The sequence below is a fragment of the Megalops cyprinoides genome, chromosome 1 (assembly GCF_013368585.1).
Source record: "Megalops cyprinoides isolate fMegCyp1 chromosome 1, fMegCyp1.pri, whole genome shotgun sequence".
NCBI classification, from domain to species: domain Eukaryota; kingdom Metazoa; phylum Chordata; class Actinopteri; order Elopiformes; family Megalopidae; genus Megalops; species Megalops cyprinoides.
The window spans coordinates 17743274-17755538 of record NC_050583.1 but is presented as its reverse complement, the minus strand read 5'-3'; the positions used below and the strand labels follow the sequence as shown (position 1 = coordinate 17755538).

At 45.6% G+C, this 12265-nt stretch overlaps 1 protein-coding gene across 3 annotated transcripts in view; it reads left to right on the top strand.

The window, feature by feature from the left end:
* Window positions 1-9697, top strand: part of LOC118783399 (testis-expressed protein 2-like) — a 52043-nt gene extending 42346 nt beyond the window's left edge. For 2 of the 3 annotated variants that reach the window (XM_036537270.1, XM_036537262.1), the window contains 5 exons: window positions 3507-3633; window positions 5453-5575; window positions 5811-6020; window positions 6941-7061; window positions 8574-9697. In XM_036537270.1, coding sequence (XP_036393163.1) covers window positions 3507-3633; window positions 5453-5575; window positions 5811-6020; window positions 6941-7061; window positions 8574-8732 — 740 coding nt within the window. In that variant the 3' untranslated portion in view covers window positions 8733-9697. The remainder of the gene's footprint in view (window positions 1-3506; window positions 3634-5452; window positions 5576-5810; window positions 6021-6940; window positions 7062-8573) is intronic. The other variant, XM_036537277.1, reaches the window with a different exon arrangement.
* The last annotated feature ends 2568 nt before the right edge of the window (window positions 9698-12265 follow it).

Here is a 12265-nt window from a genome sequence, read left to right as displayed (position 1 = left end):
ACAGGACCCAAATGCTCAGAAGGAAGCATAATGTAGTCGTACCATTCTGTGGTGAAATTGGGGGTAGTGGCACAAGGATTTATGACAGTTTTAAGGTGTGTTTCAACGCATCTCTTTTTACGACTCCTTCGCCCTTCGCTTCCCTGGAATGATTGCTTGGTGATGTCATTGCGCCGTCACATGGTGTGATCCCACGCTGAAGGCATGTGAGCTTAACACTGTGAGGTAGCTATAGCGAGGGCAAAAAAAGTCCATTGAAATATCACAAGGGCTCTGTGTTGGTCTTACCTATGCGTCATACTCCTTGGGCGTTCAATTCAGAAACAATAAAATGAGGTGGATGCTTGAGCTAAGCACATATTTTTTCATGACTCGTGTGGAATTCTGCTGTGATGATAGCTTCTTCTGCGGTCACATTCTGACAGCCTGCTCTTAAATGTGGAGTGCTGTGATTTAACCATGATCCCGCTGGTATTGTGATGCTTGTCTAAATGGGGTTCAGGCAGTGCCCTCCTGAGTCACAGTGGGACCTGCTTTGACGTCAGCTGTTACTTGCGAAGTAACAGTGACGTGTTTGAGCACGGGGGGGGGGGGGGGGGGGGGGGATGGAGACAAATCCCTCAGATTCATATTCAGGGGGGGTATTATACTGTACCTACTATACCCCCCCACTCCCCCACCCCTGCGATCATCCGCTGACACAGCCGGTTGGATGAGCTCTCACTGCCTTGATTGCTTTGCATCTGTGGCCTGTGTTTTGTGGAGATGATCAGCAGAGATAGGTGCGCGTCCGCGTTCAGCCCAGCCATGGAGTCCGCTCCCGCTCATTGTCTCTGTCTCCTGGTGCTGTCTGACTCCCAGGTACCGCCTCAGTGTTATCGCCCGGCGCGCAGATAAGACTCAATGAGAACGGAAATTGACTCCGCCACCCGCGACAGTGCGGCTTACACCGGCAGAGGAGAGAGGGAACATCTCCCGTCTTCCTGACGCAGTTAGCGGTGATGCGCTGCTCTACAGGCCGAAACCCCACCTCAAGATCCCTGCTCATTTTGTTCTTTTTTTCTCCCACTCCAGTAAGCACTTGAAGCTTTTTGTTCCCATCCGGAGAACACTTGCTTTCTTGCAATTGCACATCTTCATAATTTTAGAGGTTTTTATTTTTATGTATTTGGTGGTCAGCCAAATGGCAGGACTGCCTGACAGAAATGCTTTGCATCTCGTACAGAATTCCACTACAGGCAGAAAGGAGCCATAGGAGTAGTGTTTCTTGGTACAGTCTCAGTGCTGCTCTGGGTGGGGCCTCTCCCTCTACAGTAAAAGTGCGGGTGAACTGCGCGGAGTTCACTGAGGTGTGGCCTCCATGCGTTCCCTGTGCAGAAAGTGTTGTGTGAATGCACAGCATGTGGTTTTACTGTAATCAGAGGAGAGCCCCCTGCCATCAGAGCAAGCGTGGGATGTGTCTCTGCTGACATGTGGTCACGATGCTCTCCTGACCCCCACGCTGCGTGACATTGGACAGACACAGCAGGTATGGAGGGGGGGGGGGCCTCCCCGGGTCTCTGTGCGGCCCTGTGATAACAGCAGGCCCAGATCTGCAAGGTCACTGATTCATAGCCTGTCAGGATGGAGTCTCTCCTCAACCCTCATCAGGGTGTGTTTTGCGGCACCTGCCTGGACGTTCACTCTGCGCCCCTCTGCCCCTTTGCTGTGCCCTGTAACGTCTCCAGCTGCCAAGACCCTGCGCCATCGGCGAGACCAGCAGTGCGGAACGGAGTGGGCCGGCACAAAGCCGCACAGGTGGAGCCGCAGGAGCCTGCGCTGCAGGGTGTCCCCCTCCCGCAGCAAATGAGCTTACGTTGTAAGGAGGGGCGCTGTTTAAGATCACCTCTGGCTGTGATTCAGTGTGAAAGTAAATCACTGTTTAATTTTGTGTTTCGCTGTGAAGGATAATTCGGCGGCCGCCGGCCTTGCACCGGTAGCTCCCTGCAGCACGCCTGTCTCTGATTGATTGTCTGATAAGTACCGCAAACGGTGCGTCTGGTGTGTGATAGGTCAATGTGCACTACTGTTGACAGGAAATTGTATGTGCATTTGTGAGAGAGAGCGCACATTTACACCCCCATCAACATTTAACTTTGTGCCCAGAGTGCCCCCTTGTGGTGGATGGTGAGTCAAGCATATTTGACTAAGTAGGATAAACTGTAGCAGTACAGCAATTCACTTTCATTCAGCCTTTTTGATATGGAATATGTTTTGCATATGTATTATAGTCTATACATAAAACGGTCTAAATGAAACATTATTAATCCATTTGTATGAAGGCTTTATTCAAGCTTTGTCTGAGTTTTTGACCACTTTATGTACATCTGAGGTTTTAGTGAAACAGTAGAGAGTATAGACATTCTCTTTCAGAGGTGGTGGGTCTTTATTACAGAAGTTCTCTTTCAGGGAGCAGATATTAAGTCCTGACAGTTATCAGCTGAATGAGCCCACACATATTCCAATGCACAGCTAGGAGCATGAAGGATATATCATTTCAGATAGAGACACATTTTCCCATATAGATTTCATTTGAAGTACACATGAAAAGCAGTGTATACATTTGCCTGAATATTTAATCCAGATTCCAAGGTTTTATTTCACGGTATTCATTCCAAATAGAAGTCTTTGTCACTAGTGCGTGATATACTGTGGAGGAAGAGCAGTGTGTGATTGAGGCCCCCCGAGAACGTTGGCTCGGCTAGCAAAACAAAAACATAACGAGCAAAGGGCTGTGGAATCCCCGAGGGAATAGATGTATATAACCCAGATTAGTCTGAGTGTTTGAGCGTCGATGTTTATGCAGTATGGAATCCCGCTGTCTTCAAAAGAAGAGCCCTCTCCCATGCTAGGAGGGAAGCGCGGTGCGTCCAACTGTTTCTCCTCTTTTCAAAGGGCTGTGTGATCTCTCGCTCGCTCCTGCTCTTGCTCCCTTTCCCTCTTGGGATAAAAAAAAAAAAAAGAAAGAGGGAGAGAGAGAGAGAGATGGAGAGATTCGGAGCATCTGCTGAGAGAGGCCTAACTCTGACCTGCGTCGGCTCCACGGAGAGCTGCAGGAGACGCAGGGAAGGGGGGCAGGGAGGGCCCAGAGAACGGGCGGGCTCTACGGAGAGGGGGCAGAGGGCACTGAGGAGCAGGAGCTCGCCATGTAACATTCATCTCAGCGTTTTTCAGCATGATTCATGATGCCTCTCCCCTCTCTGTCTGAAAAATTCATTTCATTCCGAACAAAGTTCTCGGTATCTCTGTCTGACTGCAAGGCCCCTTTCAGCCTACTTTCAGTATCTGTTTGTCTCTGAAAGGCATGTTGTTCTGACAAGGGGGGGGTTGTGAAATCCATGTTTTGCCAAATCCGAGCACCTGCGTCAACACATTTCCAAAATTGAACCGCAGCATTAAGCGGAAAAGTTAAAAGGAGGGAGACGAGTGTCCGCTGAATCCTACTCAAATGTGTGTGATTTCTACAGGGCTGTGGTTCGATTTGGAGATTTCCTACAACGGCTCCTTCCTCATGACCCTGGAGACCAAGATGAATTTGGCGCGGCTGGGGAAGGAGGGGGAGGGCCTCCGATTCGGCGAACCGGGCAAGGACGGGTAAGGGTGGCACAACCACGAATCACCAGAGAGCTGTTAACACATTAGTGGTGGAGCTGAATTATTATTATTTTTTATTCCTTCCAATGTTGATTATTTTTATTTTTTGCTTGTTTTCATAACTCAGATGTGCAACTGTAGTATCTCTGTAGAGCTGTAGCATAGATGATGCTAGTTTCCCACCAGCCCTCGGTCCAGTCCTTACCCATCACACTACAACTTTCACTATTTTCATATTATCTCTTTCCTTGTCTTGACTGCCTAACTGTCAGCAGAGTCTGTTTTCTTTGATGTCTTTTTGTGCAGCTCTGAGTTCCTACTTTTTAACTGTCAGTTGCACAAAGAGCCAAGCTGAGACTTTATATAGAGATCAGAGGCTTGTTTTCCGCTTGACATTTTGCGAACGTCATGGAACAGTGACTTTCCCTGCCGAGTACATGCTAATGAGAGGATTAGCTTTTCTGATTGGGTCAGGGGTCGCTAATGTGCAGTTACACGTTAACTTCTCTTTGTACATTGTGCTTTTTCCCCTATTAACTCTGTCTTTGGACGCATTCATCTGTGGATGTTTTCTACACCTGGTGAGTTGTGGCTGTTGAGGGGCGTTTTCTTTTTGCACTCCTTTAATTTTGTCAGTTATAGTGAAATCAGCTGATGCCACTTCACTGTAGACCACTAGAGTCCTCACTCAGGAGCACCGCAGTCCCTACCTCCACAATAACTTAACGAACACATTTTTTCCCCCTGCAATCTCAATCTCAATAAGGCCTTGTCAGGCAGATCTTCAGCGAAACCATCTGCTTAATTAGAATCAAAACAAATCCCCTCTGCAAACAGAGGGAATCCAGAATCTTAGGCTGGAGGAGGTGCTACAAGGGAATTTTTAATGGCAGCCCCTTTAGAAGAGTTGGAAATGTCAAAGTCCATGGGATTCAGCTGCTGGTGTAATGTAAAGTGCATGACTGTTCTGCGGCGGTACTGTGGGTGAGAAATGAGTAAACCAAGCAGGCAGAGCTCCCTTTTGAATGGAAAAAGCCTGTGAAAGTGGGAGGTCTTATGTGTGAAGCTCAGCTTTTATTTTTTTTATTCACTTATTCTTTTTTTTCTGCTTTGGTTACTGTTCATGTGGCATGTGAGTGGTGGGAACGGAAGTAGATATCTTTGTAGAAGCATGTTGGTTTGCATAGGAAGCTCCACGACACCCACAAGAGCTCACACCACCCCAGACAGCAGACATAACCTGATTCATGAGCCTGAGAAAAGTACGGCAGGATACACACTGGTCACATTAATAGGGCCAGAGCTCCCTAGACCCTACCTTACAGAGGACACCGTTATCTGATATTTAACACAAAGGACTGTATGTTCCTGGAGAATGGTGCTATTGAGATGTGCAAAGTGAATGTGGATGGCTGTACGCTGAGCATTTCTCTAATTTTGTTACACACTCCCCCTCACCCTCATTATAGAGCACCGTCACTCCTGCTAATGTTCTGAATGGTAATTGTCTGTGGTGGGGATGTGGGTGCTGTAAGTGTCCCGCACCATCAGTGGTGCACTCTGTGCTTGAGTGTCTGATCCATGATATGCACTGAAATCCAGTGAGATCTCTTCTACCAAGCCTGTTTTCACTGTGCAGTTTTTTTTAATTACTGCAGGGCACAGCAGAAATCATCTTCAATAATTTTCAGAAAATATTTATTCCTGAAGGGTCGTTGAGGGTTGCAGCATGCGTAGATTTTTCCGAAATGCCTTCCTCACTGTGATGATTTGCTCACTGCATCTGTTGATGCTGATGGCTGTGCGGTTGTGTGTGCAGGTACAGACCGAGGATGTACTGCCTGGCTGATAGCGATGAAGAGTCATCCAGTGCGGGGTCGTCTGATGAGGAAGACCCCCCCGAAATCCCCCCAGACAAAAACCTGCTGCCTGGGGCAGAGGGGTGAGACATGCCCAGTTATCTTTCAACTTGTAACTTGTCCATGCTTCTCGAAATCTGAGAGTGCAAACCTTTAGTGCCCCCCTTCTACCATCTGAATGCTTCTGTACAAAAGCACCATTCTTCGCACGCCTTCAAGCCCAGTGTCGCCCCTGTCAGGAAAAAAACCCTTGTGTTATCGCTCATATTTTCAGTTTCTAAACAGAAACCCTTACTCAGTGTCACCCTTCTGTCTTAGCTATGTGGGGGGACACAAGCCCAGCAAGATCATGCGCTTTGTGGACAAGATCACCAAGTCCAAGTACTTCCAGAAGGCCACAGAGACAGAGTTCATCAAGAAGAAGATGGAGGAGGTGTCCAACACCCCCCTGCTGCTCACTGTGGAGGTGCAGGAGTGTCGAGGGACGCTGGCAGTTAACATCCCCCCTCCGCCAACCGACAGGATATGGTGCGTTCCACTCTGTTAGATGATATCAGCATAGATCTTACTAATAAACACCTCAGTCATGAAGACACCATGGCTCTTAGCCCAGAGTTCTCCCTCTGTTGTGCCAGGCTGCATTTCACAATAGCGTTAACAGTGTCATTCATAAGGCAAATTAGTATGTTATCAGTTGCCTAGCTGCCAGACGGCAGCCTGTGCTGAATCACAATGACAGTTATGTCATTTTACAGTTATTTCTCTTGAACAGCAATTCAGTCATGTATCAGGAAAACTTATGTTTGCTGATGGTTCTGTTCATTTTAAAAGGCAGGTTGAATGTCATTTCTGTCTTAAAGTGGAGTTATTATTTTGTATTTCTTCTTCTGCATTTAATTATTTAAATGTGGGAACATCCTGATGGGTTTGCTGCAGCCAAGAAGCTGTTCACCTTTGACAGTAGTTTTGATAATATTTTTTGGTTTCATGCAATGCCAGCTGACATACTCATGTAGTCATGACCTGCTGGATTGGCTTTATTGTATTTGAGATTTAACTCAGACTGAACAAACACTCAGACTCAGATATGCCATCTGTTGGTTACACGACGTAAATGCATGCTGGGAAAATGGAATGACAAAATAATGGGCTTTACATTGATTTTCATTTTATAAAAGGTTGTCACTTGGTGCCTTTTAATATTTAAAGAGGGGAAATCATTTCTATGTTTATACTCTGACCATGCCTGTATTACCATTACCACAGTCTTAGAGCTCTGTCCTAGAATCTCTCTCTTAGAATGTGACGTTAGACTGGAAAGCCTTTTTAGATAAAATGAATATGGCATGAGCTGGCTGGATATACTGTAGAAACATAAACAGTTTATAATCTGGCATAATCTCTGAATCTGGAATGATGTATTTTCTGATAAACCTGATGTTGACCAGGTATGGCTTCAGGAGCCCCCCTCACCTAGAACTGAAAGCTCGCCCCAAACTGGGTGAGAGGGAGGTCACCCTGGCACATGTGACAGATTGGATTGAGAAGAAACTGGACCAGGAGTTTCAGGTAAGAGCCAGACAGGGTGGAGCAAGGGGCTCGTGTAATGATTCACCCAGCCAGCCACAGACTCCCGCCCAGGGCCAGAGGACAGTGGGGAAATGCAGTTTTCTTTTATAACATTTTTTTTTTCTTCAAGTGTTGTATAGTTGAAGTCATTATTTGAACGGGATGTCACATTGCCTGTTATCAGAGGTCTTCATCAGGGGTTCAGTCAAAGGAACGTGACTTTCATGCAGGAGCCAGGCCTGAGGGCGTGCTGGCTGGACACAGGCATACATTCCTTCACATTCCTTCCTGATCCTCCAGCTACAGAAACCCTCACTCCACCTGCAGCCAAGACGGCGTGAGCCGGAGCCCAAGCAGCACTGACTCGAAGGCGAGACCCACTCATTAGTGCTGCAGCATCCAGCAGATAGGGATAAGGAGCTGGGCCGTAATTGCAGGACTTGGGGGGAAAAACAGCCACTGCACCACCTGTGTTTAAGCTGAGAGGGGAGTGCAGCTGAGTAGTACTCGCAGTCGAGGGCTTAAGACAGTAGACAAACACCTTCATGCATTGTGCGATGCATTGGTTATCACAAATCCTGTTTTCACAGTACCTTTCAAAGCAGACCTGTAGCACTATTGACATTACTGAAAATAGCATATTATATGACAGTTTTGTGACAGTCCAACTCTCCTTGCTCTGCTGTGATAGTCAAAGTCATTGATATACTGTGGTGTTTGAAAGGTAGTGTTGGAGATTTTGCAGCCACAAATACATCCAATAAGTATGCAGCCAGTCATCACACAGAGTTGGCCACATGTGGTTGTTAATACACACAGTGTAATTTAACATGTGAAAGGGGCCATCAGTCTGCAAGTATGTCCATACGTGTATCTATAGCCAGCCACTACACAAAGACAGTGATAGAAACACTGACTGATTGCAGCCTTCCACTGCAGAGATCCTCCCTTCCTCTAAACCACAGCCTGTACATGTGCATAGAAAGCCAAGCGCTCATACAGAGAAGAGAGGTCTCCTTTGTGGGCTCCCCGCTGCCCTCCATGATCCCCAGGAATGCCTTTGAGGGTCTTTGCGTCAGAATGAGGCAGGGATTACAGGGGGCATATCCACCCATTTATGGCCTGCTCCCACTAGGGGCTTCAAAGCCTCTGCACATGCCTGTGGCTCTGTGCCGTACTTTAAAATTACCAACTTGCATCTAGGTGCCCTGCAGCACCCCTGCAGTCTCTGAACGGTTTTATTTCCCACAAGCCAAGCTGTAAAGCATACTACCCGTACGCCTGCAAGGATCTTTTTTCACATGTGATGTCAGCACTCTTGAGCGGTTAATGTTTTATGCCATGTGTTCCTCTTGTGTTGCCACTCGCTAGACTGCGTCAAGATTTTCTCAAGCACTTAATGCAGAGGTTTTCCTCTTAACTGCATATGGTATGTGTGTTCAAGGCAAGATCTTTCTCTTGGTTAGAATAAAGTTGTCGTATCTAATTTTCTTGTTCTTCTGCCCTCCACAGAAAATTTTCGTCATGCCAAACATGGACGACGTGTGGCTTCATATCATGCATTCTGCCATGGACCCCCGCTCCAACGTCAGCTCAGTCAGCGTAACAACAGAGGCCACGAAAGAGCCTGACACCTCAGAGTCCGACACGGTCCCCATTAGCAGCATTTGAAGCCTGGCTGTTTACAGTGTTAGCCAATAGGGAGGACCCTCTCGGACGATGTGAGAGGGGAGCAGTGGATTGGCCAGCCCACCCCCAAAGCCGCTGGTGCCACATTCCTGCAGGTGTGCCTCTCTGTGGGGAACGGAAGACAACATGCCCCCAACCTAGTCCCTTCTCACGCCCCTCCCCCCTCCACCTGAGAGATCAAGACCAATGTGTCTCGACCATGAAGTGTACAAAAACGACATGCCTGCTGCTTGGATTGCTTTGACATCAGAAGAAGAGGCGCTAAAATTTGCTCATTGCCGTTCGGGGGGTGTGTGGGAGAACCAAAACATTCTGTGACTCTGTGGAGGAGGAAGGGAGTGGCAGGATGGTGTCCCCAGAACACCTCATTTATGCATTCACCTGGCACCTTATGTCCTGCGCGATGCAAGAGAGGGACACACACACTTATTCTTATTCTGTGAAGACAAAAGGAAAAAGACTTAACTGGTAGTGATGTTGGGATGGGATGTGGTTTCATCATGGACGCGTCCAAACATAAGTGAAGTAACTGTCGTACAGTGCAGCGGGAGGTACTACCGTGAACTGTGATATACAGATGGTGCACCAAACGTCTTACGATGATTATCACTGGGTGCGGTGTTAGTAAGATGGGTAGTGGTGGTAGTGCCCCCCATCTCTTCTGCATCTGTTGTGCCTGAGCACTCGATACTTTAAATGCGCGCGCACACACACACACACACGCATACATATATATATATACACATACACGCACAGAAGTCTGGTGGGGGCTGCACAGGAGGTTAGCAGCTGTTCATGAAAACAGTGAGTGCTCTCTGTGTGCTTGTGTTTGTTATCGTGTGTGCAGGCCTGTATGTGTGGGTGCATTCACGTGCGAATGCACGTGGTTGTGTGAGCGTGTGTCTGTGTGTCTCAGTGTGTGTGTGTGCGTGTGTGTGCGTGTGTGTGTGCGCGCGTGTGTGTGGTTGTGTGTGGTTGTGTGAGCGTGTGTCTGTGTGTCTCAGTGTGTGTGTGTGTGTGTGTGTGTGCGTGTGTGTGTGTGTCTCTGGTTAATTATTTGCCGTAAGCTGCCGCACCTAACGCACACATGCTTTATCAGTCTCGGCAGATGTAATCCTCACAGTATCCCCTGGTGAATGTGTGATGGTATTGTGCCAGTGCCCCTCCCGCCTCCCCTCTGTTTTATCCATGCTGCCTGCCCCCTTCTGTGTGGCCGTACACCTACCCCTCCCGATATGCAAATAGAGCAACACTGCTGTATCCATGAACCGAAGCAGCTGAATAACCCCGCCCTGAAGGCAAACTTAGAGACAAGCCAACATGACTGGGACAGCTAGGAAGCTTTCAATACAAAGGCTACATGCATCTTCAGTTTATGAAAGCCTCCGGGAGCTCCACTGTCAATGAAGATGCACAGTGGAGATGTTCAAAGAGGAAACGATCCTGTACGCTAATCACATACTTGTGTATGTCTAAAAACATGTACATAGGGGCTTAACACTTTTTAATGAATGTATGACTATTCCTGAGCAGTTTAAATATTTGGTTTCTGAATGCCGTTCTAAACAAATGATATAATTTATTGGGCTGTTGATTGGAATATGTAAGCAATGCTCTGCTAAAAATGTGAGATTGAGATTATCTTGACTTTTTTTCTATAAACACTTTATATACATGTACAAATGAGAGACGTACATGAGCAGTCAGATTGACAGTTGTGTTTTGAAATTCATCTGAGACGCAATTATGCCATGATCAACCATTCCACACGCAGCAGTCCTCTAACACAGTACACTAGTCTTCATAGGGGTTCACTTACACACAGGCACTCAGAACGTGCCATGAAGAATGTTAAATAATTTAGCAGATTGTCGCTGGGGAATTAATAAGAGCCATAATCAAGATATACCCTGGCAATATAACACATGCTTTTACTGAGTGTCATACAAATAGAAGAGATTCTTTTTTTTTTCTTTTCTTTTAACTGAAGATACACTGCACCATAGCCACTCACTCTGAGAATATGACACTTTTTGTCCCAATAGCTGTGCAAAGAAAAAGCCTAATCAAGCATTATTAACACTAATAGTCCAATTTAAAGTGTATTTATTTTTTATACAGGAGCATCTTATTTGAGATTGTTTATTTTGCCAAGTTGAATACAAGATTAACACTTTCTGTTTACAGTTAGGTTACAAGTGCAATGTGGTTCTCCTTGCCATATATTTTTTCTTATAGATGAGGCGCAGCAGCACTGCTCTGGGAAGGGGATAGGGTGGTAGCCAAATGAATACTTGAAAAGTTTATGCCCTTGAAAATAATTTTGTTGTGGTTTTAGGACATTCTAAATGGAAGCCACTCTTCCCTCATTGCAGTACTCAAAGCTATGTTCACCTTTAACGAATTATACAGTTTATCGGTGTCACTTTATAAAGGGGAAGAGAGTCAATGTAGGGAATTTAACTGGTATGTACCTCTTTGTACTTTTTTTTTTTACCTGAAACGTTCATCTGATGTGCTTACACAGTTATGAAAACAGATGGCGCTGTCGTGTCCTAGATAACAGTGTGAGATATCCTATTCGGAAAGCTTGGATCAGATTGCTAACCATTCCTCCTTAGACGATGAAAGTGATATATTTTATACTAAGTTGGTGAGAAAGCATATTATAAAACGTTTCACTTTCATGGGAATCTTGAGAGAATTGTTGAGATTATTTGGGGATTATTTTGAGTTTAAGAAGAAAATGGTGAGTCCCCCCCCCACTTGTGTACATTCCCTTGTTCTCTCATTGGTGTGAGTGAGCCCTCTGTGGTAAAATGACTTTTCATCTTGATATCTTATTTTCTTTTTGTTAAAAAATGATATGCCTTTTTTATAATTTTCCTGTGTTATAAACAGTTATTTTGCAGGCCTTGTGTGTTAATCTGTAACTCTTTTCACTTTGTGAGAAGTCGTTGGCCTTTCTGTTCTTTTGTCCCCTTGTACAATTATGGTGAAATTATGGTGTTATGAAATCCTTCTTGTTTTTCAATTTGCTATGTTATTGTTAATTTATTAGTGATTCAAATGAAGAGCATTCCTGTCCATGTGAACTTTTTTGGTGAAACAACGTAATGTTTTATGAAGGTTGCATGTCTTAAAAATCAATCTGAAGAATGCCCTTTTTCTGTGTGCAATAACTTTTAAAATCAAAGTCAGGATGAAATAGACCAATATATTCTCTAATGTATGGATTGTCATATCACAGTTCACATACTCATCTATAGGGAATTGAAGCTTGCTGTTTTAATAAAGTGTCTCCATTTTCCCTCATGGTTGTTTTGAATCTTAAACCACTTACATTATAGTTGCACTGCTTTAGTACAGACGTGAGACTCTTAAACACAAGCAGCATGTGGTCAGTATAATTAAATAGCACCTTTTTGTGATATTTGGGAACAATAATTGATTGTGTAATTAGCGATAGTTATCAGTCAGGCTAACTGTTGTAGCTGGATTTAAACAACTATATA